General features: G+C 54.2%; 2 protein-coding genes across 8 annotated transcripts; one reads left to right on the forward strand and one right to left on the reverse strand.

Annotated features, from left to right (window-relative positions):
• Positions 1-701: 701 nt before the first annotated feature.
• RIIAD1 (regulatory subunit of type II PKA R-subunit domain containing 1) lies at positions 702-8,682 on the reverse strand. Its single transcript, XM_082657952.1, has 5 exons — positions 8,598-8,682; positions 8,027-8,103; positions 2,652-2,698; positions 1,406-1,533; positions 702-798 (listed from the first exon to the last, which is right to left on the reverse strand). The coding sequence occupies exons 1-4, from the start codon at positions 8,679-8,681 to the stop codon at positions 1,463-1,465; spliced, it is 279 nt and encodes a 92-aa protein (XP_082514078.1). The 5' UTR covers position 8,682; the 3' UTR covers positions 702-798; positions 1,406-1,462.
• A 5,685-nt stretch (positions 8,683-14,367) lies between these two features.
• CELF3 (CUGBP Elav-like family member 3) lies at positions 14,368-25,859 on the forward strand (the record flags this gene model as incomplete). Of its 7 annotated transcripts, none has more annotated exons than XM_082678193.1 (12): positions 14,368-14,512; positions 15,744-15,826; positions 20,951-20,999; positions 21,433-21,561; positions 21,699-21,778; positions 22,832-22,975; positions 23,176-23,317; positions 23,558-23,712; positions 24,024-24,189; positions 24,493-24,627; positions 24,860-25,003; positions 25,732-25,859. In XM_082678193.1, 12 exons carry the CDS (start codon positions 14,368-14,370, stop codon positions 25,857-25,859), a joined length of 1,500 nt encoding a protein of 499 aa, XP_082534319.1. The 7 variants fall into 7 exon arrangements, with proteins under 7 accessions (XP_082534319.1, XP_082534320.1, XP_082534321.1 ...); XM_082678194.1 differs by having other exon boundaries at positions 23,558-23,707; positions 24,124-24,189; XM_082678195.1 differs by having other exon boundaries at positions 23,558-23,707; positions 24,124-24,189; positions 24,496-24,627.
• Positions 25,860-26,368: the final 509 nt, after the last annotated feature.

Raw genomic sequence — 26,368 nt, forward strand, 5'->3', positions numbered from 1 at the left:
TGACAAGTGACACACAGGTGAGAGGTCCTTCCTACAGTGGAACCAGTGAGTTTTGGAGGCCAGAGAGGTAGGACACACACACATGCAAGACTTCCACGCCTCCTAGGCCTGGAAAGGACTTACCAGGCCAACCGGCCCACTCTCCTGCCTCTAAGCTAAAAATCAAATGGATGGGCAGCTTGTTCCTAAAAATCCTCAAGAACAAAGTCCACCACCTCTGAGTCACCCATGGGGCTCTTATTTCACAATATTCATGGCCCTGAATGGGTTTTCTGTGTCTAATCTCATTCGCTCTTCCGTCCACCCAACCCAATTCCTCTGACTATTGCTTCTATGGAAATAAAAGTTAATCATCACCTGTACACTTTGTACAGTAACCCCGGAGGTAAGATAAAAAACAAAAGCCACCTTGGAAGCGTGGACTCTGCTTGCGTACAACCACGACCAGCTGTGTTCCTCTCAGGATTCCCCATCCCTGCTCTTTTGTCCGGTCTTGGCTCTGGGAGTGAGTGGCCTGAAGGGGCAGGGAGTACACGGGGTTGAGGCACATGTGGAAACACCCACTGACCTAGCTCAGAGGCCTCTGCCACGAACAGAGAAACAGGCCTACTACCTACCCGGTCAGAGTGGGGGCAGAGCAGCCTCCCGTGAAGGATGTCTTCTTCCTTCTAAGTGAAATAAAGCAGAGAGAACAGGGAGGTCTGTTTTTAATGAGCATCTTTAAAAGCCTTTGCAACAGCAGACACAGCCCGGAAACCCACACTGATGGCAACAGGGCTCTCTCGCTTCCAGATGACCCTGCAAAACAGAAATGGTGCTGCTAAATCAGGAGTGTGGCTTTTTCCCACCTCACATTTAAAACTCCCAACCTTCAAAATCATTTCAGAAATCCTGCCTGAAAAATGTGTGATGGCCCTCACGGCGTAGCCTGGTTTGACGCTGAAGGGGGCAGGAAAGCGCCCAATCCAAATGCAACGAGGGAAACTGCCCCCACCCTTTCCAGAAGCAGTGGGAAAGCCCTTCTACTCCCGCCGCCAAAGACACAAGGAAAAGGCCACCTGCAGAAGCACACAGGAATTCTGCAGCCTGAGAGCAGGCTCTTGATACTAACGGATCCCACCCCATTTCCCTGGCTCTCTCTTTCCTCCAGAACTACTCAACTTCCATTCTCTTGATCCATGTCACTAGATTAAGAAGACGGATGTCTCTCCCTGCCACGGACATGCCAGACAAACCCTGGGCCTCTCTTCACATTCCCTAAAGTAGTGTCAGGAAAATGAAACACTTGCACGGAACTTCTCTGCAGCGTCTCTGTTTGGTTTCTTTCACACCCTGGGCCGAGGAACCAGTGCTTATTTTCACAGGAGTAAAGAAGCCTCTGACTGTAAGTGAGGTTAACACCCACCCCGAGGCTGGATGCTTTCTGTTCTCTCTCAACAGCTGAGCATCATGATTTTGCTAATTAAGCCGCTTTCTTCTCCTTAATTAGCTGCATGTGAATCTTGTTGGGAAGCCTTGGATCCGTGAAATAGTCTGGGATAAGAATTAAAAAGAAGAAATCATCTAAACCCAAGGGAAAAAGACTAGGCGAGAGACAGCTCACTCTGCTAAAAAGCCAGGAAGGCTCTGTCTTAGCAGGACTGTTACTGGTGGTCCTGCTTTACAATGTAATATGAGATGCCACAACAAATCCCAAGGTCACTGTCTTCCCCGCCCTCGCGCCCCCCCCCCAGAAGTTCTGAGCCTCCAGCTCCAGCGTTCCCAGCAAGGGCTGACAGGGCGGCCCCTGTCCCCTCCACACCGCCCTGCCGCTGGCCTGTCAGCTTGCTGACGCACAGGGAGCCATGAGAGGGCTGAGGGAGTTTCTGGCTTTCTGCTCCAGGCCCATCTTGGGGCCCAAATAAATACCAAGTGTTATTCTTGTCTCAGCTCGGCCTGCTGGCTCCTGTCTCTGAGACATCACGCCCTCTCTGAGAATATCCTCTCAGAGGAGAGCCAGTCTCTTGCAGGATGACGACAGAAGAGGATTTTTATATACCCAGCATAACGTGAATCAGAGGCAGCATCTGCTGTGACAGCAAAGACATACTTAGATTCAGTCAGAAACGGTTTGAGGCTGTAATCCCAGGGCTAAAAGGACCCAAGAAATCATCGAGCCCAGCCCCTTCCCTTTAAATACCATTGACCTCAAGCCATCTCAGGGCAGCGGAGCCCATTAGAATCACCTGGGGAGCCTTTAAAACTGTGGATGCCCGGCCCCACCCCAGACTAATTAAATAAAAACCTCTGGGGGTGGGCCCGGACATCAGTATTTTTTTAAAATTCCCCAGATTATTTTAATGTGCAGCCAGGGTTGAGAACGCTGCTTTAAGATTCCCAGGGAAAGAGCTGCCAGTCTGTTCCTTAGGGAATCTCAAAATTCTTAACAATCTTTACCACGAGGAAGTTCTGCCTCGTTTCTTATCTGTCCTCATTTTGAGGAAATGACATTGAGGAAAGAGCCTTTTGAAAAAAGCTCCCTTGGGAGACACTGGATAAAGAAGCACCCCAGACTCTGCAGGGAGAATCCTGGGCTTGTCCGAGTCTAAATTCACAGTAACACTCCTGGTGCTCGTTTATCAAACGCCCAAAATGGACGCTGCCTTACTCACCTGCAGCAAATTCTTGAATGTTGTCTGGTCTTTTCAAAAGCATTTCTCTGGAAAACATCAAGGGATAAGGGGAGGAGGTAAAGCAGGTCCTGCACTGTCGGGGCAGATGACCCGAGACACACCCGTCCTGGCAGGCGGAAAGCCAGAGGACTCCTGCCAAGGACCCTTTCCTTCGTGATTTTCCTTCTAGTCAGGATCTGAGGCCAGGAGCAAGACATTCTAAATGGCAAGAAGCCTAGGGAATGCTCACCTCACAAGACAGCAAGTGCTGCAGCCAAGTGAAGCTTGTCATTCACTCCACAAACATTTCACAGAACCAGAGACCAGGCCCAGGCCAGGCAGCAAGTTGAAGAGCTCGCTGCCTCCTCCTCGAGGGACTCAGGTGTGGTGGGACAGATGTGCAACCCACAACCTTCCAAGGAAGTGTAACCAGGAATCGCCACGGGTGGGGGGGAGGGCACAGTAAACCACGCTGAGAGGACGGACTTGAGATGGTTGTTGGCCCTGCATACAGTGGACACTGGGACAAAACCCAGGGCGCCGGTGCCACTGGGAAGCTGAAACTGCCTTATAGCCCACCGACTTTTATAGCTCATAAAGCTCGTTCATAAACGTTATCTCACTCTACACTCTGTGAAACAGCAATGACTGTGCCCCATTTTACATATGAAGAAAGCAAGCTTTCAAAAGGTTGACCATTTGCCCAAGTTCATAAAGCAAGTAAATAAAGGAGAGGAAGCCCAGGTCTTGTGGTTCCAAGGCCAGTGCTCTACAACATGGCCTTGTGGCCGTGGCTGCCCTGCCCCACCAGCATGGAAGGCTGTCCCTGCCCAGGAGGCCCCTGCCTCCCAAGCTTCAGGAACTTTGCTTCCCCTCTTCTCCTTCAATTCAATTTGAGAACTGTTGAGCACAAATTCTGTGTAAGTCACTATATAAGATATGGGGGATTGATTTTAAAAAGCTAAAATATAGCCCCACCTCAAAGGAATTACTGTCAAGTGAAAGGAAATGGGTAAGTTCCCAAATGTCCAAAAGGCCAAGTAACCTCCAGGTAGTGCTACGGGAGGGTACGAAATAGTGTGCTGGGAGATCATAGGAGAAAGAGTGATTCCTTACGGTAAGACCCCCAAATCCTCACAGAGCAGCTGGCGTCTGAGAGCGCCCTTGAGGTACACATGGGACGAGGGCTGAGGGACAAGAGCCTTCCAGACCAAGGAGCAGCAGGAATAAAGGCCCCAAAATAAAAGGGAACTGCCCATGTCCTATTGACAGTGAACTCCAGAGGGTAGGAACTGGGTCGTATCCACCTTTGTTTCCCCAGGGTCTAGAAGAGCACTCAGGGAGTGTCAGTGCCCCTGCAGAGGGCGGTGGAATGATCAGAGAGGTCCAGTCTGGCTGGAGTGGGGGCACGTGCAGGGAGTAGTGGGAAGCGAAGGAGGCCCTAGTATGGAGGGCCTTGAAGACCAGGGAGAGACATTCATACTCAGTTCAAGAGACAATGGTGGGGGGACTTCCCTGGTGGCACAGTGGATAAGAATCCGCCAGCCAATGCAGGGGACACGGGTTTGAGCCCTGGTCCGGGAAGATCCTACATGCCGTGGAGCAACTAAGCCCGTGCGCCACAACTACTGAGCCTGCGCTCTAGAGCCCGTGTTCCGCAACAAGAGAAGCCACCGCAATGAGAAGCCCATGCACCGCAACTAGAGAAAGCCCACGCGCAGCAAGGAAAACCCATCGCAGCCAAAAATAAATAAATAAATAAATTTTTTAAAAAAGAGAGAGACAATGGGGGGACTTCCCTGATGGTGCGGTGGTTAAGAATCCGCCTGCCGGGCTTCCCTGGTGGCGCAGTGGTTGAGAGTCCGCCTGCCGATGCAGGGGACACGGGTTCGTGCCCCGGTCCAGGAAGATCCCACATGCCACGGAGCGGCTGGGCCCGTGAGCCATGGCTGCTGAGCCTGCGCGTCCAGAGCCTGTGCTCCGCAGCGGGAGAGGCCACAACAGTGAGAGGCCCTCGTACCGCAAAAAAAAAAAAAAAAAGAATCCGCCTGCCAATGCAGGGGACATGGGTTCGAGCCCTGGTCCGGGAAGATCTCACATGCCACGGAGCAACTAAGCCCATGCGCCTGCGCTCTAGAGCCTGCGAGCCACAATTACTGACCCGAGTGCCACAACTACTGAAGCCCATGGGCCTAGAGCCCGTGCTCCACAACAAGACAAGCCACCGCAATGAGAAGCCCACGCACCACAATGAAGACCCAACGCAGCCAAAAATAAATAAACATATTTATATTTTAAAAAAAGAGAGAGACGGGCTTCCCTGGTAGCACAGCGGTCGAGAGTCTGCCTGCCAGTGCAGGGGACACGGGTTCGAGCCCTGGTCCGGGAAGGTCCCACATGCCGCGGAGCAACTAAGCCCATGCGCCACCGCGATGAAGAGTAGCCCCCGCTCGCCACAACTGGAGAAAGCCCACCTGCAGCAACAAAGACCCAACGCAGCCAAAAATAAATAAAAATAAAATTTTTTTAAAAAAAGAAGAAAAAAGAGACAATGGGAATGGATAAACAAAGCGTGGTAGAGTCACACAGTGGAATACTACACAGCAATGAGAATGGAGGATCTAAGATACTGCTGGGGCTTCCCTGGTGGCGCAGTGGTTGAGAGTCCGCCTGCCGATGCAGGGGACGCAGGTTCGGGCCCCGGTCCGGGAAGATCCCACATGCCGTGGAGCGGTTGGGCCCGTGAGCCATGGCCGCTGAGCCTGCACGTCCGGAGCCTGTGCTCCGCAACGGGAGAGGCCACAACAGTGAGAGGCTCGCATACCTCAAAAAAAAAAAAGATACTGCTGAGCAAAAGAAGCCAGGCACAAAAGAGCACATATTGTGGAATTCCATTTGTATAAAGTACACAAAAAGGCAAAATGAATCTGTGTGATTAGAAGTCAGGATACTGGCTAACTTTTTGGAGGAAGTGACTGAAAGGGGCCACAAAGGGTCTGAGGTGCTAGTCAGGTTCTAGTTCTTGATCTGGACGCTAGTATCATGTGTGTTCTCAGCTTGTGAAAGTTCATCCAGTTTAGGATATGCCACTTGTCTGTACTTTATATTTCAATAGAATGTTTAAAAAAAAAAAAAAGGCAATATTGTGGATCCACTGAAGATTTTTCCAGCCAAGGAATGATATGATCTGTGCTATGGTTTGGGAAGATTCATCTGCCTGGCTGTTTACAAAAACACCTAATAAAGCCTGTCTACAATTTCACACTTTGTTATCATATCTCCAGCCTAAAACCTGAGATCTCTGGATGCCTAAAATAAGTTAGATCCCTATTTCTAACATTTTTCAGTTCTAAAATTCAAGGCATTAAGAGTTCCATATACTGTATATATGAGTATAGGCTGGAGAGTTGTAGCTGAATGGCCATAAATCATTAGGATCTGCAAAACCCAAGTGGTGAGCTTGCCTCCCAACAAAAACAGAGTGGGGCTTCTCATGGCTTGCAGTGAGTGTACAGCAGAGACCTGCAGACAGGTGAGGACAGGCATGCTGCCCAGGATTCTGTCCCCTCTTCTCCCTTCCTCTTTTCTCACAGGAAGGACCATCTGAAGCATCCAATGCAGACGAGGGGCTGATTCTGGTTCACTCTGGTATTATCCAAAGGAAATAACAATCACACCAAAAAGAAAACCAAAAGCAAACCCTCAAAGTTCAAACACTTCCTCTCCCCTCTCCCCTCCCCCTCAGAAAGAGAAAGGCCTAAAAGGGGCCAGGAGGATTTCAGGAGAGGAGCTTCCAGGACAGCAAAAGGAGAAGCCTGGTGGCCTACCTGGCCCAGGGAGGGGGATGATAAGGAAGGAAAGGGAAGATGCCTAGAGCTGTCCTTGCAGACACCCAGCTCCTCCTGGAAACTGTTCCTGGGCAGAGAAGCAGGGCCACCCCTGCCATGTGACTAAAACAACACCCTCTTTATTCACCACCCCCAAGGGTTCTAATCCTTTTGTTTGTGAACATTGCAAATGGTGAGTTAATTCAGGTTTTAACATCTATCCCCAATCTCGCTGCTGGAATCATTCTTAACTTGGATTGCAAGCTCCCCAGGATAGGAAAGATGTCATCCTTTATCTCCCTTTAGAAGAAAAGGTACAGAAAGTGATGGCCTGATCTCCAGGGCTGACACTGACAGAGAACCCCTAAACTATCTTTTGCCCAAGCTTTAAGCCTGGCCCCAAAAAACCAAACCTCACAGACAGGTTTCCATTTTCCCTTTCCCCTTCCCCTATCTGCCCTCTGAGAATCGGCTGCCACTTTGAAGAACAATGAAGCATGGAAAAAAGACACCCCTCCAGGCCTACTTTTAAAAAGACAAAGGAGAGCCCTACCTCTGGCTCCCCAGCTCCTGTGTGCTTACAGTGCAACACAGTGGAAAAACCAGGGGTTTGGATCCTGGTTCAGCAATCTGGGGAAGGTATTTCACATGTAAAATGGAAGTGATAATAAACTATCTTTGTAGACTTGCTAGGAGGATCAGCAAAAATGTACCAAAATGTCATACACTGTGGGCCCTGGGGACACAAACATGGCTCCACCAGCTTAGAGCTTTGGTCCAGGGAGAGAAAGAAAATGCAATTATACAATGTGATAACTGCTAATGTAGGAAACCAACAGCAGTGCCTGGAAATGGAAGCCATTATTATTTAAATCGTGCCTATCTGTTTGTAGCCAAACAGTATTCGACATAGCTCTATTGTTTTCATCCATTGATGCTCCATGATTTTTTTTTTCCCTCAGTTCTTTGCTTTTCATCCTATTAGGAACATTTTCATTCAAGCAAATGCCATGCTGAAAGGCAGTGTGGGGGAAGGAAAAAGGTGCTCCAAGACATGGTGGCAAATGGTTTTCTTTTCCCCATGACTTACAAGGGAGTGGCTTCCAACCCTTGGGAGTCTTTCCACACCAATGTTCTCAGGTAGAGAAAGGCCAGGCGTCTGAATTTTTTTAAGTTCTAGTGACCTTGTTACAGGCCTCTGATAGAGAATAGGGTTCTACACCCAATGGCTGCCTGCTGAGTTTCTCAATGCCAAATTCCCTCTTCCAAGTGTTGGAAGGTATGTATTTATCCTTAGAGCTAAAGTGAATGCATATTAATATTTTTGAGAATTTTGAGATAACTGAAGGAAACCTCTAGAGATAACAAGAAAACCCTGGGTGCCACAGAGCCCGGCGCTAGAAAATATTCAATCTCAGGATATTTTCTAAACTTCAGACCCTAAAGGAAGCAACAAGTAGTGTTTAAAGAAAGAAGAGGTCACTCACACTCACCTATCCCCAACGAGATTTCCACTATTTGCTCAAGGCCAGTCTGGAAACCACCTACCTGAAGAAACCACTTATGAGCAACTCCACTTCTTTGTGGGTCCTTAGGTACTTTTCATTAGTAATCCGAGTCTGAATCTGGAGGGCAAGTGAAAAAGGTCATGCTTCATGAGGAGAAAGATTTCGGGGTTCAAGCCCTGGAGGTGTGGGGGGCTTGGGGAAACAACGTGCGCACTTAACCCGGGTCTCTTCCCAGGACGTTTGAACATTGAAGCCATCTGTCTTCTTACAGAGCAACATCTTCAATGCTGCCTCCGGCTCAGGCTTAGGGGCCTTAACTAAGGTCGGGTCTCTACCGTTGGGAAGTTCTTGTTTGTATCTAAGTTAAAGTATCCGGCAGTCATTTCGGTCCATTTCTCTGGCCCATCCCTGTTTAAGTTTTTTTCTGGACTTTCAGGCGCCTGTCGGGCTCTGTTCAGGGCTCCAGAAGCTTAGGGTCCGCCGGGTGTGTCCCCACCCACCCAGCCTTCCGTCCCTTTATCTGGGAACAGGCTCCACGTCCCTTTTCTCCGGGGCCCTTACCCACGGGGAGCTGCAGTCTAATGGAGGCGGAGGTCGGGGGCCGCACCCACCTTGAAGCCGCGCAGCTTCTCCAGCTGCTCGGGGCTCAGCGCCTCGGGGTACAGCCCTTGAATCCCGCCCGGCAGGGTCGCCATCTTGTCGCGGTCGTCAAGGCGACGGGAGGCGCGGCTGGTGAGGACCCGCCCCTGGCCTGGCCCCGCCCTCTCCAGAAGGGGGCGGGGCTGAAAGAAGCAATAAGGGGGCCACTCTGAAGCCGAGGAGTAAGCTCTGGAAGGTGTCAAAAGGATCCCCTTCCCCAGATTTGGGGACTGAATTCCCAACTTGACTGCATATGAAAATGAGCCCTTCTTGACCCCACCCAACCTCAAATAGTTTTTTCTTTAGCTCTAGAGCATAACTGGAAAAGGGATTCCTAAGGCAGAGTCTCCCAGAATCTGGTTCCTGACTCTCTCATTTAAAGCCTAGTAGTAGGGAAGGAAAATCTAGGCTTCTTCCCTTTCCACCGGCCCGGGAGCCAAACCCTTCCATCCTTCAAGTGCAGACACTTGACCCTGAAGTCTTGGATTCTTAACACAACATGAAAGCACCCCATAGGATGGAATGAACCGAGTTCTACAAAGGAAGGAATGTTCTCAGACTAAAAATGCTGGAAAGGACCTGGGGACATGCTGCCAGAAGTTTCCCCTCTTGGACTGACTTTCTTGTGTAGATTAACTGCTCCTTATAAATTCTAAATCATGTTTCCCACTCCCAATGGAGTAGGGGAGGGGAAAGGCAGTTGGTCTTCAAGATGTGTTCTGCTATCTAATTAAGAAGAGAACGTGAGACAGAAAGCCAGAGAGCTGAAAATAGCACCTAGAAAGGGCAGGAGGCTGTCTGACAATACACGCAAGTGCTGAATTTCTACACCCCCTCGGAGATCATGAGCAGCAGAGACCTTGTGAGAGGCAGAGAAGAGCCCAAAAGGAGGCAGTCTTTTCAGATTTGAGAAAACTGCCCAAGGAGCAAGGAAAGAGCTTAACAAGCCCAGCATTAGGCCATGGCCTGGGAGGGGGTCTCTCTGCCATCTGCCTCTCAGAAAAGACTGAGGAGGGAATTCGCCGGCGGTCCAGTGATTAGCACTCCGTGCTTTCACTGCTGGGGCTGGGTTCAATCCCTGGTCAGGGAAGTAAGATCCCGCAAGCCACACAACATGGCCAAAAAAAAAAAGACTGAGGAAAAGAAGTGAAAATGTTGGCAGTTCCCAAGCCAGGAAAAACACCTCAAGAGGTAAATTAAATAGTGGGCTACAAACCTCTTCTCAGAAACCCCATCTGGGTAGTAATCATTTTGATTGTTTTTTAGGAGCGAGAGTTATAGTGAGAGGTAGATAAGCTGCCATCTGTCAGAAGTGATTTTTTTAGGCAGGAGCAGAGGTTAATCAGACGTGATAGTTCCTGTTGGCTAAGACCTGTCTCTTCCCACCCCTCCACCCCCCAGAGAAGCTAGTGTTGGAACCTCTAAGTTGCACCATCCAATGTGGTCACCACGAGCCACCTGTGGCTATTAAGCGCTTGAAATTTGCTGAAAGTGTCAGATGAGCTGTAAGTATAAATCACTCACTGGATTTTGAAGACTTGGTATTTTAAAATGTAAATATCTCTAATAATCCTTACATTGATTACATGTTGAATATTTTGGATATATCATATAAACTCGTTGAATAATACATTGAATATACTGGTTAAATAAAATATATTATTAAAAGTCATTTCACTTTTTCCTTTCACTTTTTTAATGTGGCTACTAGAAATTTTTAAATTATATATACAGCTTGCATTACAGTAAATGGTGCTGGTCTGGACTGTCGAATCTACACACACACACACACACACACACACAGGCATATACATGCACAATTCCCTCCATCCCCCACCCCCATGCATAAAATAATTAATGTCTTCCTTCTGCTAAACTATGATCTTCTTGTGCTTTGAGAATCAGTCAAGCCTTTCTTGACTGACCACATCCCATGGCCCAAACCCCAAATACACATATGTGTAAATGAGAGAGGCTACTTTTCTTTTTTTAACAGCACCTCAGTTCTCACTATTGTAAATTGTGTTGGCCTTTCTTACCTCTCCACTTGAGGTAGAAGCCACTCGAGGGAAGGAAGATTATATAATCAATTCTTTGTACACTCTCACAGATTCTGCTACAGAAGTCTTCACTCTGTTTTCAATTAGTGAGGCCAGCAAGTATTTGATGACTAGCCATTCTGCCCACGCATACCTTCACTACATTTTGACCTTTCTGAAAAGTACCCCAATTATTTAGCATGTCTCGTTTCCTAAGAATCTAAAACCAGGAGTGAGCTCTCTCTTTATAAAGTCAATAATCTTTTAATGTAGGGCATCTTAACATTGAGTGCAGAGAATAAGAAAGAGGGTGAGCTTGGGGATGGTGGGCAGAGAAAGTACCTTGGAGGAACCTAGTTGGAAGCCTCACCTCCTCCTGGAGAGCAATTCCCTGGTATGCGCCTCTGGGTCATTTTTCCCCCCAGTCTTCACCCCACAGAGCTTCCCTCCCCTACAGCCTGAAGGACAACAGAGAGGTGCCCACAGTAGCCCAGCAAGGAGGGCCTGAAGAGAGCTCCCACATCTTCTCTCCTAAACCCCACCTCTCCTCTCAGACTGAAGCCTTCCGTCTGGGGACCACAAACTAAACGAAGGATTGGAGGCGTTTTGCTGCCTGCAGCTGTCTCCTCAATTGCTGACTGGGAGGAGGAGTGAGGGGAGTTCATTATAATTCATTTTTGTGAATGTTTAATATTTCAATTAATATGATCAGCCCCAAGCCTGAATGAGCAGCAGGGCGGCAGATCTGCTGACAAGACACAGAGTAATGAGATCAACAGGGCCATGGGGTCTTCCTAGGCTCCATCCTCAGAGGGCATGATCTGTTTAGCATCTCCATAAATACCAAGATCAGATTAGGAGGCAAGGGAAGGAGCAGTGGGGGTGGGGAGATGGGTGGAAAGTTACTTTCCAGATGTATTTGCACTCTTGACTCCCTGGCACTGCCATCGCATATTCTGACCACCCTGCACTGGGCCCTCTCCCATCTCCCCCTACCCACCCATTTTAGAGGACCCTATTGGGAGCACCTGGACATCCGTACCATGAAGTGTAATCACGTCTACACATACACACACACACACACACACACACACACACACTCACACTCACACTCAAACATACATACCTGTCAGAATGTGGCTTCAGGCCACAGAAATGATGCTAGGGAAGGATGGATGGTGGTGAATGGAGAATCAAGCAGTAGAAGGAAGGATAGCTCTCACCCAGGGCTCAGATGAAGACACAAGAGGAAGAAAGGCCAGGCTCAACCACTCCCCCCATTCCCAAGAGGAGATTTGACAGGGAAGTTAAACGCATGGACTTGGAACCACACTGTCCGGGCTCCACTCTCAGCTATACCTCTTTCCAGTGTGTGACCTTAGGCAAGTCATTTAGTCTCTCTGTGCCTCAGTTTCCTCATCTTTACTCGAAGATAACAATAGAACCTACATCATAGGGTGGTGCTGAGGGTTAAACAAGTTAGTAAATCTAAAGCACTTAAACAATGCCTATGACACGGACCAACACCGTAAGAGCCATCTAAGTGATAGTACTACTAATTCCCTTCCAGAAGAAAAGCCTGCCTGTCCAGAGAGCTGAGGCAGGGCTGCTGGGATTCAGGCAGGACAGATTTCAGAGACACCAGCACCACTGTGGAGACATCAGCCCCATTCTGGGGCGAAGAAGGGGTGACAGGAGGCGAGGAGTTCCACAAAAGCTGTGAGCCCAGGTCGGTGAGCACCTGATGGCAGGCAAGGGCTGCCCCGTCCAAGAGGTTTGATGCCAGCAGACACTCCCTGCATTGAGGGGGAGCTGTGAGTGAGCCCAGTGTACAGAGGGGTCAAGCTCCCTCGACATCACAGGGCAAACTGATCATCTGTAGAAGTTTAACTGTTTAGGGGAGTAATGGCCCCCAAATATGCTTCCCTCATCCCTCTTTGTTACCTGACTCAATTAGAAAGTCCCAGTCAGGGAACATAACTGGGGTGGGGGGAGGGGAGAAGCAGAAGGAAGGAATTTGGGGGTTTCCTCTGCCCTAAAGGGGAACTTGCCAGCTGTGATTCTGCCCATTGAAGGAATCAGGAATCTACTCTCATCAGAGGTTCTTGGCATTGACTACTTATTCGAGAAATATTTGTTAAGCTCCTACTACGTGTGAACAAGACACTGTGCTGGACACTGTGAACAGTAAAAGCTGAATTAAACAGTGTCCTGGTCTTCAAACAGCTTCCAAGTGCGAGCTCCCGCTGTCACCACTGCTGCCTCCCTGCCCACGCACTTATACACACAAACGCCCCAGAGGGCGAGAAGGGGGCGTCGGCAAATGCCAGCAAGATCGAGTTTTTCTTGGTTCCCTTTCTGGAAAACACAGTTCCCTCTCTGCACTCATCTCACCCTGCTCTCTCTTCCACAGCCCCCTTTCCATCTTTCTCTCTGGGTCCCTTCTGCCCTTTCCCCCAGGCTCTGCGACCTGCTTCCCTCCCCAGCTACACCCTTCTCCCCACCCGCCCCTAATCTGCCCAGCCATCTCTATGCCATCTTCTTTTCCCTGTTTTCTTCCCTTGGCTCCCCACTCTCAGTCTCCCCAGATGCCAGCTCCTCTCTCTTCCTCCCCCCTGCTCCCCTCTCCTGGGTCTTCTCTTCCAGCACCGGGGACAGCTCCAGCCCCCGGAACAATGGACCCCACCTTAGGGCTCCTCTATAAATTCTCCATCTTAGTGCCTTGCCCAACTCGTGATTAGGGAGTAAGATGGGGGAAGGGTTATTATCAACAGGACCAGCTGCTCTTCTGGGGGTGGGAAGGGAGTCAGGGAGGAAGGAGATAGGAAGAGGGCGTGGCTCTTGTCTGGATTGTGCGTCCCTCTCCAGGGTAGAGAATTTGTCTTCCACCCCTGAGACTGACATCACTGATGTCAGGGGAAAGGAGGTGGGAGTGGGGAGGGGGGTGTGGAGGGGGGAGGTTTTTGTTGAGGAGAGCGCGGCCGGAGAGCAGAGCTCCGGGACCCAGGTGACCGGGAAAGCAGGCAGCCCCAGCGGCGGGAGCAGCCAGCAGCAGCCCAGGCCCGGGGACCGGGGTGGGGGTGGGAGGGGGGCTGAGGGGAGGACCTGAAGGGAGGCGGCAGGGCCAAAGGGACCCCCGGCGCCCTGCCGCCATCAGAGATCAAGCATCTGGCATCAGGGATCTTCGGACCCAGCAGAAGGATCAGCCACAGGGGAGGTGTCCTCCCAGGGAAGCCAACGAGAGCTCCACCTGCCCCACATCAGGAGTGCCCCCCCCAACGCTGCTGGCAACCATACCAGGACCCTAACCCCTCAGCCTGCAACCCCATCACCCTCCTCAGGCCCTTTCCTCCACCTCCAGCTCTAATCTCAACCCCTAGTTCCCAGCGCCCCTGCTACCACCCTAACCCTCCAGGTCTTGGCCACACTGCCCCCCATCCTGGGATATCTGCCAGATCTCTGGGAGGGAGATCGTTTGCTTGGGCTATGCCCCCTGGTGGCATGACAGTGTCTGCCTAGACCCCTGACCCCGAGCCCTCAACTCCCTGGGCCTCCTTTGTGTGAAGAGCGGCCCCTCCGCTCAGCACTGTGGTTGAGGCCAAAGGGAAAGCCAGCCCCAGCCACTTGCCTCCTTGCTGGGCAGCTCCCCCTGGCCTTCGGGCCTCTCCCTGCTCCCCTCGGCCCCTTCTCCTGGGCCGCCCCAATGAAGGAACCGGATGCCATCAAGCTGTTTGTGGGGCAGATACCGAGGCATCTGGAGGAAAAGGACCTGAAACCCATCTTCGAACAGTTTGGTCGGATCTTCGAGCTGACTGTCATCAAGGACAAGTACACCGGGCTGCACAAGGGTGAGGGGTCAGGCCAGGCTGGAGAGGCTTCAGGGAGTGGGCTGGGAGGTTGGGAGGCTGGGAGGAGGTGGGGAAGCCAGGCTGGAGGGATGGAGTGGCTGGAGAAGGCTGATCTGGAAGGAAAAGAGTTCATGGGCTGGGGAGTGTGGATGGAGGAGCTAGAAGAGAACTCAGCTAGGGTGACCAGGGGACCTCAGGTGGAGGACCAAGGAGAGCCTCTCTGGGGGAAGAGTTGTCCAGGTGGCTGCAGAGATGTGGACCCCAAAGTTGAGGGGGATGATGTGGATGAACTCAAGGAAGGATGGAGGAACGAGAGAGCTGGTTTGAAAGATAAGGAGCTGGGCAGGGGTGTGTGTGTGGAGGGGGGCAGCACGCACAAGACTGAGAGTCTTAGTAGCCTCAGATACTATTGGGATGGGGGTCGGGACACAGGGTCAGGTGCTCAACCTGGAAAGAGTGGATGTTCGTGGAGTGGGCAGGGCAGCCCCAGAACTAAAGAGGGGGACCTGGGAAACAGTGTAGGACACAGATTGGTAAAGATCTGGGAAGCGTAGGGACTCGAAAGTTAAGGGAGCTGGGGGTGAAAGAGGATGTGCCTCAGGCCAAAGGGCTGTGCAGCTAAGCAGGGTCAGGCCTGGGGTCAGGCCTTGGAGAGCCCCAGACACTGGGAGTCAGAGGGGCCACGCTGCCTCCCCCTCCACTGGCCCAGGGACTCCGGCTCCCCACTCTTCCCTTTCCTTCTCTAGTCAGCTCTCCACCCTCCACCTGCCTCCCATGGAGCTGGAGAGAGAGGAGGAAATAGAGAAAATGGGAGAGGAGAGGGCTGATGATGACCAAGATGGAGGGAGGTGGAGGCAAAGGAGAAAGGGGAAAGGAGACCAGCTAAGGAAGAGAGAAAACCACACCACACGTACTTGTCTGGAGATCACATGCCCCTTCTCCTCCCCCCACACAAAGCCCCAGCTCCCACAGCCCAGGCGTTCTCCCTCTTCCATCACCCCACCATGTAAGCCTCCTGGTCTCGGGGTCTCTGCCCTGTGCTCATCAGCCCAGAGACTCCGGGGACGAATGTGCACCCCCTCTCAGACACCTCCCCACCCCAGCAGGCAGAAGGTGGCAAGAAGGGACAAGCTTCCCAGTCCTCAGTTTCGTGGGGGGTAGGGGGCCTTTTAGGGAGGGGAGACCGGGGACTTACCCCCGACCCGGTCTCTCTGCCCCTGCCCCTCCTCAGGATGTGCCTTCCTGACATACTGTGCCCGCGATTCAGCCCTGAAGGCCCAGAGCGCCCTGCACGAACAGAAGACGCTTCCAGGGGTGAGTCCCGGCCTTTTCAAGGCCAGGGGGCTGAGAAGGGCCTTAGAAGGGGCACCACCTTCCCAAGACACTGAGTGTATTTTCCACCTCCTCTCATCACCGGGAAGCCCCCGCCTCCTTGCTGAAGATGCACGCATTTCTTCTCACCAAGAGAGAAGGAAAACAGCGAGGAGCAGAGTAGATATAACCCTTGCAAAGAGCAGAGGTAGCCCTTTCCCCACTTCCCAACCTGTCCCCGGGGCAGCACTCAGAGGAGGGACTTAGCTGGTTGGGAGGCATGGGGAGAAGACTTTGGACACCAAGTGCAGGGCCGAGTGAGCAGGAGGCACTCAGGCACTCTTTCTGGCTCTGGGGAGGAAATCTGCCTGTGAAATGGGGGAGGGGTGCCTGCGGCCAGAGATGGGCAGCTGGTGCCTGCCCGCCTGGCATCTCTGTGCTGACTTCTGAGGTCGAACAGGCTCACCTCGCGTCTCCCAGGAAAAGCCGCGGGAACAGTGCCACAGGGCATCAGGGTGGTCAGGGCCTGGTGGGCCTGGGCTGGGAGTAAGCCCTGCGGAGGGGGGCTGCGGGCAGCAGACAAGGGCAGGGGCAGCCATCAGTGTGGAAGTTCAGGCCTGACCCCACCAAGTGTGCCCAGGGAGGCAGGGGGTGCCTCTGACGTGGCCTCCCTCCTGCAAGGTCAGAGCTCTTTGTCTTCTTCCCAGGCAGCCTTGCAGCTCATCCCAGGCCTGGGCTGGCACGGACAGGAATAAAGAATCTCAGACTGCCCCCCAGTTACCCATCCTGTGGGGAAGGGATGTGCCGTTCCCTTTCTGTATCTATCGGCTTCTGTTGTCTTCCCTGGAAAGTACCTCTTGAGAGCTAACTCCACCCTTCCCTCCAGCCAACATTTGCTAAACACAGTCTGAGTGCTGGAGACACACCTGTCACATCTTCTCCTTCCCTCGTGTGGGAATGGAGATGGAGCCCGATCCTCTAGCTCTTCCTGGGAGAGAAATAGACAAAACAGATGGGAAGGGCGGCGGGGGGGATCTAGGAAAATTAGAACTGTCTCCACCACTCCCAACTTCACCCCCTCCATGGCTCTGTGACCCTCTGTGGCCCTCAACCCTAAACACCACTATAGGAAAGCAGATCTGCTGCCAGCTCCCCACCTTCACCCCACTATCTTATCCAGTCGGGGGCAAGGTAGCCCAGAACAGCCATCGCCCACAGAGTTAAGGATCTGTGTATGTGTGAGCAGGCTCGGGCTCTAAGCAGCGTGTGTGTGTGTGTGTGTGTGTGTGTGTGTGTGTGTGTGTGTGTGTTTGGGCACATGAAGCCCTGTTCCTATCACATGACCTCACAACTCTCCTCTCTCTTTCCTCTGAGGAGGCCCCCCACAAATCAGCAGTTTTCATTTCCATTGCCGTTTCTCTGTCTTTTTCTGTTGTCTCCTATCTCTCAGAGCCCCTGCGGAAACCAGAGAGGGACAAGGGAGAAGGTAGAAAGCAGGGGTACTGGAGTGGGGACATGGGTGAGAGAGATGGCGCCGGGTGCACAGGAGCCCCAGGGCCATCTGTGCCAGCTGGGGGCTTCTGCCCTGGCTCTGTCCCCCTCCAGCTGCCTGTGTGGCTCAGGCAGGGCTACGCCCTGGGTGTGGAAAGGCGCTGCCTCCTCTTCCTGAGGTAATAAGGCCCAGGGTGGGAGGCGAGTGAGAAGGGAGCCCCAGTTAATAATCGTCGAGCCTTGCCCCAAGCTCCCAGGTGAGGTTGAGTCCTCCACTTTGGCCCTTGCCCCAGGGGACAGAATCCAGAGGCACCTGACAGAGCCTTTAGTAGGAAATGAGGGGTTCTATCCTCCAAGGGGCCCCCCGTGCTGGGGGTTTGGGGGAGCAGATGTCTATAACCAAGCTCTGCCTGACCCTTTGTGCCCCCAGATCTTTTCTCAGCCACCTGCCTTTCTGGCAGCAGTGTTTCCCCTCAGACAGTCATTGAGTGTGAGTGTGTGTGTGTGTGTGTGTGTGTGTGTGTGTCCAGCGTGCCAGCTCTTGCACAACTGTGTTGGGAAGTTCCTCCTACTGTCTAATCTCCGTGCCCTCTGACTGCAGGTTCTTTCTCTAATGGGGGCATTTACCCGCTCTCCTTTCTCCCCATCTTTGTCAGCTCAGAATCCGGAAGATGCCACCATATTTGAGTGACGCTTCAGGCTGCAGAGAGAAAGAATGGGAGCTGGGCCTATGGCCATGGAACCGCATTTCCTTCTCTCTCCCCTAAGAGTTCCCAGGAGAGGCTCTGTCACAGGTCCCTGGATTCTTCCTAGGAGCAGGGTGTGACCTCCTGGAGGTGGTGGTGTGAAGGACCCCTGTCTGGCCTGCGCTTCCCCCTCTACTTGGGCCAAAATCCCACTCTGGGGACACGGGTCCTCCCCGTCATCTTGCCGTTGGGCAGGTGGATTCTGGCTCCATGGAGAGGACCTGTGTGTGGTCTGGGACACCGGGCGCAAGTCTGGAGTCGGAAGTGGCAGGGCACCAGGACTGTGCCCTCAGGAAAATTAGATCTGTGGGCATGGGGAGCTCTTCTTGGAAGTGGAGTCTTAGCTATTGGTGAGAGGGACTTACTTACAAGTGACCATGTTGGTAGGGGCCTCAGGGATACTTGGTAGGAGTATAAATAGCCCCTTCTTCTTTGGGAGGCCCTGGGGAGGGCTTATCACCTGGCGGGTGGTAGCTAGGGAAGAGAGGCGCCCGGCGCCAGGTTGCCCGGTAAACAGGGCCCAGCTGGACTCAGGGGAGGAGGCAGGTGTGCCCGAGCTGAGCTAACAAAGGCCGAGCTTCCCACAGGAAGTGCCAGGCCAAGAAGGAGAGGCTGGGAACGGGGCACTGGGGGCCACTGAGGGAGGAGTCTGTCTGTGAGGGAGTGGGGAGAGCCTTCCGTCAACGTGGTCTGTGCTGTGGTCTGCGCACTTGTGTGTGTTTTTGTGCGAATCCATGTCAGCTGTGGATACTTATTGATATGCTATTTTTGTGCCTGGGAGCCTTGCAGGGAGGGAACACCATCCTTTCTCCCTGGATCCCAGGTTCCCCAGCCCCAGCTAGAGCAACAAATCCCCAGGGGCCTGTTGGGAAGGGGTTAGTGCCGAGATTAAGAATTCCCCGAAGCTGTGACTCCAATCCTACCTCTCCTGTAGTGGGAGCTGGGGGGCTGGCTGCTGACCTGCCTGTAAGAGGACTTCCTGATGGCTTTGACTGGAGTACGGGAGAGAAGGGGAGTGAAGGACCAAGAGTCCTGAGTGTCTGACCCCCACCCCTTGCTACACACACACCAACTCACACACAAACTCACACGCGCTCCTGAGGAGATTGAACCTCCGATGGGATAATCCCAGATTGGTGGAGGATAAAGCTGGGGCAGATTGGCCGGAGGATTTGTGTGACTGTTCCCCCTCCACCACCCCCACCCCCACCCCCAGCTGCTCTCAGATCCAGAGATTGGGGGGGAGGGGTGGACAGGGAGGAAGTAGTGGTTGAGGCGGGGCCTAGATTTGATCCGGGCTGAAAATACCTCACTTGCAGAGTCCAGCCAGACTGACTGGCATGGCGTGACACCTGGGAACAGGGTGCAGTGTGAGAAGGGGCAGGGGCAACTATCATTTCTGCACTTCTCTGTGTTAAGTGCTGACACACAAGACCTCAAGGCTAGAATACTAGAGCTGAGGGGAACCTGACTCTAGATCGCCTGATCCAGCCCATTTTACAGATGAGGAAGCTGAGGCCTAGAGGAGAGAAATGACTTGTCCAAGGTCACCCAGCCAGTGAGTGGCAGAGCCAGTCCTCGAAGTCCAGTGCCTTTCCTGAGGGTAACTTTGGCCCCACCCTCAGAATTTGGATGAATGTTTTCTTCTGTTTACTTATTTTTTTGGTCACTAGAACTAAGGCTGCCCCACCATCAGATGAGTGGGGTGGCCAGGTGTGGCCCCAGCGGTCAAAGCCTTCAACAGCAAAATATTTTCAGATGTGAAATACTGAGTCCTTTCCTCCCTCTCCAGTTCCTAAGATGCTCCCCACACTGGTTAAGGCAATCAACCTGCGGGAGTCATTCCCAAGTCCTCTTACCAGACAGGAACATGGAGTGGGGAACTGTCTGCATTTCCACTGGAGGCTGAACAAAGGGAGATGCTGCAGGAGTAGGGAGAGGGTAGAGCTCAGGAGGACTTCCGGGTACCCGGAGAATCGCGAAAGAGCACAGGACAGCATTTCCTCCTTTAGAGCTGTCTTGGCGGTGAGACATCAAGGATTTGATCTGGAGGAGGAAGGCAGGAGCTTGGACAGTATGGCCCCTGCAGGGCCTGCTCAGCGCCTCCCTCCAGAATCAGGAAGCTCTCCTGGGCCCCTCCCCCACCTCCCAGCCCCCACCAAATCCTCCACCCCCAGCATACCCTGTTCCCACCCCCCCTCCCCACTCCTTCTCCGGGTGTGTGGAGCAGCACAAGTGATGACGTCACCATGGTCGCCTGGGCGACGGGGACGGATAAATCAGGCTGAGTGGGCGGTTGCCATGGCGCGCATTCTCCCGTTGCCACGGAGACTGGGCATCTGCTCCCTTTGTGCTGCCCGAGTGCCTTCCCCCAGGGGTCAAGGGGTGTAGGGGGGCAGAAAGAGAGGCAAACACACCTCTAGGGGTCAGAAGGAAGTCGGGGCATCTGTGGGGTCTCCCTCAGTCTAGAGTCTTCCTTGGGGCTGCTTGAGGGGGTGGCCTCTGTTGCTCCTACTTTGTAGAACTGAGGCAGCTTTTGCTGAACAGCCCTTAGTTGGGCTCTAACTCAGGACCCGGGTCCTATGGGCAGCCCCACTCTCCCCCTAAGGAGGGCAGCACCTCTCCCCGGCCAAATCATCTGGGGCCCTACCTGAGCTTAGAGTCGTGCCCCAGGAGCATCCTCCTCTACATCCTCTCCTTCCACTACCTCTAATCCCCTCAGGTCCAATCCTAAACAAGATTAAGCCCCATCCCTCCCTTCCCATCAGCACTTTAGAGGGCTGGGCCTGGGGCTTACTCCCTCTAGCCTCTCCACAGGTCCTGGCCTGGGGAGGCCTCCTGGGGTGGTCAGAGGAGGTCCCCAGCAGTTGCTTTCTCTTCTTTCCTTTAGATGAACAGGCCGATCCAGGTCAAGCCAGCCGACAGCGAGAGCCGAGGAGGTAGGTTTTGTACCTTGGGACTCAATCCTTCTCCCTCAATCCGCAGGCCTAGGACTTGGAGTAGCTGAGGGGCAGGCTTTCTGAGGAAGAAAGTCTGAGAATTCTGAAGGGTTCCCAGTCAAGATGGGCATAGGAGTCAGGGTGGCCAGAGGGGATGTGATCCAGCCCATTGCAGAGACGGCAAGACTGAGGCCCAGAGTGGAGTGCAAGTCAGTCCTTCAGAACTGGTATGCACAGTCTATGTATCTGCAGCCCATCCCCCAACCATCCCTTCTTTCACGCCCTAGAGCCATCGGTCAGGGGTGAGGGGAGTTCCAGGGAAGAGCTGAAGGCGAAGGGGAGGGGTCTCTCTGCCTGTCCCAAGCTGGAGCAGGGCTGGGAAAGCAGCCTGGAGGCCCTGAACCTGCCCCTCCTCCTGTGCCCTACCCGCCAGAAGACCGGAAGCTCTTTGTGGGGATGCTAGGGAAGCAGCAGACAGATGAGGACGTCCGGAAGATGTTCGAGCCTTTCGGGACCATAGACGAGTGCACTGTGCTCCGGGGCCCAGACGGCACCAGCAAAGGTAGCCCACAGATACCCCTTCCCCGCCGGGCATTCCGCCTTCCTGCCCCTCCCCCACTGGTTCCGTGGGCTATGGGGACTGTCGGGGCCCTCAAGGGTGGGCACTCACCCCTTCCTCCTCCCTCTTGAACTCTCCAGGCTGCGCCTTCGTGAAGTTCCAGACTCACGCCGAGGCCCAGGCCGCCATCAACACCCTTCACAGCAGCCGGACCCTGCCGGTGAGTCCCGTTGCCCCAGCCCTCAGGCCTCTTCCAGCCTGGCTGGGCCCATGCCAGACCCTGGCTCAGAGGGCGCAGTCCGTGTTGGATAGGGTCTTTACTATCCAGAATGGACTGCCTATTATTGAATGACTATTATTCAAAAAGAATTTTCTGGCAGAAGAATCAAACCTCTTAGGGACAGCTTCCCCTTTCCAATAACATCTCCCAGCCCCTCCTCTCCTGCCTCCTCCAGCCCTCAGCCCTGGTCACCTCTCACCTCTTCTCCTTCCTTCCCATATCGCATCCCCCCCTCCCCCCCACCCCGCCTCACTGGCTGGGCATCGGGACACTTGCTTAGAGGCCCTGCGTGCCCTCTGCACATTCATCCTGCTGCCCCACACATTAGCAGTGGGTCAGCTGACTGATCTCGCAGAGGGCTCCCCCAGCAGAACAAACCTCTCAGAAGGAACTAGCTAGCTCCCAAGGAGGTGAGCTTCCTGTAACTCGAGGTTCTCCAGCAGAGGCTGGGCAAACACTTAGCAGGGACCTGGGCAGCATCAGATAGAGAACTGCGTTCCAGACCCTAGGATTCCACAACAGTCCTTGCAAATGTTCCAGGCTGGTTTTTATTTGGCATAGGCTGGTATGAAACTTTGAGGCTGCATCCCTGAGCACACCGTGAGGACTGGGATGTGGGAGCATGGGGTGAGGTAAGGGGGTGGGGTAGCTACCAGGCAAGACGAGCTTGAGGTTAAACGTTTGCTGTGGCTTGATCCACCCTGGGGAGGATTTCCGGCTCAGAATCTTCATGGAGAAGCCAGGACTGCCCTTTGCATTCTGGGAGCACTTTCCCTTTCCCAGCACATTCCTCTACGTTTTTTAGTCTTTTGCACACTCTGGCACAGGGGGAGGGTGGGATGAAAGTCTCCCCGCTTTGACATAGGCACAATGATGGCTGCCCTCCCAAAGAGGCCAAGCCACGCGTGGTGGAACTGAGGCCAGGTCGTGAGGGCTCTGGGGAAGAAAGACCCCGACTCTGTCCCTCTGACCACATGGGGGGCCGGTGCCCAGGGTGCCTCGTCCAGCCTGGTGGTGAAGTTTGCTGACACGGAGAAGGAGCGAGGTCTCCGCCGAATGCAGCAGGTGGCCACCCAGCTGGGCATGTTCAGCCCCATCGCCCTCCAGTTCGGAGCCTACAGCGCCTACACCCAGGCCGTGAGCACTGCCCGCCGCCCCCCGCCCTGCCCTCACGCCCCCCAACCCCTCCTCCCCGTGCTGGGCCGGACCCATCCCCACGCTCTCCAGCGTCCTGCCCCCCCGCCCCCACCACCAATGCCCAGGACCAGGGTTGGGAGGGGAGCCAGGCCAGGCTGCAGGGGGGCTGGCCCCACTCTCCTCTCTTCCCCTGTCCCCAGCTGATGCAGCAGCAGGCGGCCCTGGTAGCGGCTCACAGTGCCTACCTCAGCCCCATGGCCACCATGGCTGCCGTGCAGATGCAGCACATGGCCGCCATCAATGCCAATGGCCTCATCGCCACCCCCATCACCCCATCCTCAGGTAAGGCAGGGCTGGGCTGGGTGTGAGTGGGGCAGGTCAGGGGAGCTACCACGTGGTGGGGGAGGGGAGGGGGGCACAGGGCATCACTCAGGGAAGCCATGGGGGCTGGGAGGGGTTCAGGGGTCAGAGAGTAGCCTGCTTCCTCCCCTCTGCCCTCAGACTTGTTGACTGCTTCTCTGCATTTGTGTGTATGTGTGTGTCTGCTTCTCTGTTCTGTCTCTGCCGCTTTCTCTTCCCCAGGAACCAGCACCCCTCCTGCCATCGCTGCCACGCCCGTCTCTGCAATCCCTGCTGCCCTGGGCGTCAACGGCTACAGCCCGGTGCCCACCCAGCCCACTGGGCAGCCTGCCCCTGATGCTCTGTATCCCAACGGGGTTCACCCCTACCCAGGTGGGGTTCTCTGCCTACCCACCCCTCTCCCCAGCAACCGCCCCAGCTATCGCTCTCACTGCCGGCAGGCATGACACACCTTCCCTCTCCAGGCTGTGGGGTGATAACGGCGCTTTCTCCTGCTCTGTCACCCTGGGCAGGGATGTTCCTTCCTGGTCTCAGCCAGGGAAGCTGAGGCACAGAGAGGCGAAGTGAGTTCGTCCAGGGTTGCACAGCCAGTCACAGACTCAAGTCTTGCTAACGCCAGGCTCTCCCCTCTCCCTACGGCTCTGTGCATTTCCACCCTCTCATTTCACATCCCACGCTCTCCCATGAGGCTCTCCTCCCCACCTGCCTGGCCTCTGCTCCAAGAGGCACTGGTGGGGCTCCCAGCAGCATCCCAGCCCCACCCTCACGGTCAGTGCTGCTCTCCCCAGCCCAGAGCCCCGCGGCCCCCGTGGACCCCCTGCAGCAGGCCTACGCGGGGATGCAGCACTATACAGGTGAGGAGCCCCAGCGCAGGCCCCGGCCTGGGTGGAGGGGTTGGTAAGAGCAAAAGAGGCCCAGAAGTTGGGCCTGGGCTTCGTGCTGTCTGCCAGCCACCCCGTCAGACTTCCCAGCAGGCCATACCTGTGAGGACACGCCTTTACGGGCACGGTCTGAGGCAGCTCCCCCTCTGACACCTCTCGGCCCTGTCCACTCCATCGGCCTGGGCGAGGGAGAGGGGGACTGGGGTGGCTGGGAGGGCCAGGTGGGGCAGGGGCCTCTCAGGAACCCCATTAGCTCTCTCTGTCCTCCCCCCGCAGCAGCCTACCCGGCAGCCTACAGCCTGGTGGCGCCCGCGTTCCCACAGCCTCCCGCCCTGGTGGCCCAGCAGCCTCCGCCTCCCCCCCAGCAGCAGCAGCAGCAGCAGCAGCAGCAGCAGCAGCAGCAACGGGAAGGTGTGGCCTGGGCGGGGAGTCCCAGCCAAGAGCCTTCAGGGCTGGGGTGCCCTTGCCGTGGGCTCCAAGGCCAGCTCTGGCCCCCTGTGTGGGGATGAAACTGGGGGGAGGGGGGCAGGTGAGGTGGCTGGCGCCCTGGCCCACATGTTGGGGGCTGCCTTCCCCAGCCCCCTGCACCTTGAGTCTGTCTCCCAGTCACTGAGCTCTTCCTTCTGTCTCCACTGCCACCCAGGCCCTGATGGCTGCAACATCTTCATCTACCACCTGCCCCAGGAGTTCACTGACTCAGAGATCCTCCAGATGTTTGTCCCCTTTGGCCACGTCATCTCAGCCAAAGTCTTTGTTGACCGGGCCACCAATCAGAGCAAGTGTTTTGGTAAGAATATGATGATCTAAAAGATAAAATATAGCACATTTTGGCCAAACTCCAGATGAGGTCAAGATCTGATGCATTTGCAGGCACTTATGGTTGCAATGGACCCAGTAGTTGAAATCCAGATTGTCCAAGAGTCTGAAAGGACCAGTTTTTACACTCCTGACATCCCATACCAGCTGCTGCCCAGGCCCATCTCTTCCTCCAGAAAACCACATCTTTTCTCCTTAAGAACTGGTCAGATCCATGCTCTGTGAGGATTGGAAGAGGCTCGGGAACTGGGGAAGTTCAGTTGTCAAAAGGAAGGCTTAGGGAGCAGGGTTTAGCTGCCTTCACTCTTTGAAAGGCTGCTTCAGGGGAGAAAGGGGACGTGCTTGTCCTCTGGGCTTCAGAAGTCATTTAGGGTCCAGAGTGGAGGTTTCAAAAGGCAGGTTCTGAGCTACCCAGGCCAAGGAAGCGGCTGCCGCCCCTCAAAGAATGCTGAAAGGAATGTCCCAGGGTGTGTGAGAGGCTGGACTGGACTCATTCACTCAGCCTGTCAACCAACAACTACTTACCGAAAGCCTCCTGTGTGCTGGGCAGTTTTCCGGGCATTTGGGAGACCTGGAGGAAGTAGGGTGGTGACGGGAAAGCAAAGAGCAGGCCTCGGCCTAAGCACAGGACAGTGGGGCAGGGCTGGGGAGGGCGGGGGGGTTGGCGCTGGGCCAGGCCTTATGCCCCTCTCACCTCAGGCTTTGTGAGTTTCGACAATCCGGCCAGTGCCCAGGCTGCCATCCAGGCCATGAACGGTTTCCAGATTGGCATGAAGCGCCTCAAAGTCCAGCTAAAGCGGCCTAAGGATGCCAACCGGCCCTACTGAGGGCCCCAGGTGGGTCCCACTCCCGTCCTGTGACCTCTGCAGCCCCTTCACATGGCAGCCAGGGCCCTCACTTGGACTGCCCCCACCCCCTTTCCCACCACCCTCAGGGATGCCCACCCCTGACTCTGGGCACTGGAGGCAGGGATCTGCAGCAGCTTCCTCAGCTGTTTTTCAATCACCCAAGTCTCTCTCTCTTTCACTTTCTCTCTCTCGCTCTCTCTCACACACACACACGCAGACACACACGCGTGCACGTGTGCACACACACTCACACTGTGACCCCAGAGAGAGCCAGGTCTGTATATGTCTGTGTCCACTCCCTAGAACCTCCCCAATATCTGGTCTCGTTTGTCTGGTCAGTGTCCATGTGTCTTGTGTGTCTCTTTTTCTGGTTTTCCTTTAGGTTGGAGTAGAATTAGGGGAGTAGGGTTTGGGGAATAGGGGGCTGGTTTAGGGTACTGGAGGGTCCTAGAATCACTGGCTCCTAGAATATCTGTTGTCCTGAGAAG

Source organism: Grampus griseus (assembly GCF_964374135.1).
Source record: "Grampus griseus genome assembly, chromosome: 1".
In the NCBI taxonomy this organism is placed as follows: domain Eukaryota; kingdom Metazoa; phylum Chordata; class Mammalia; order Artiodactyla; family Delphinidae; genus Grampus; species Grampus griseus.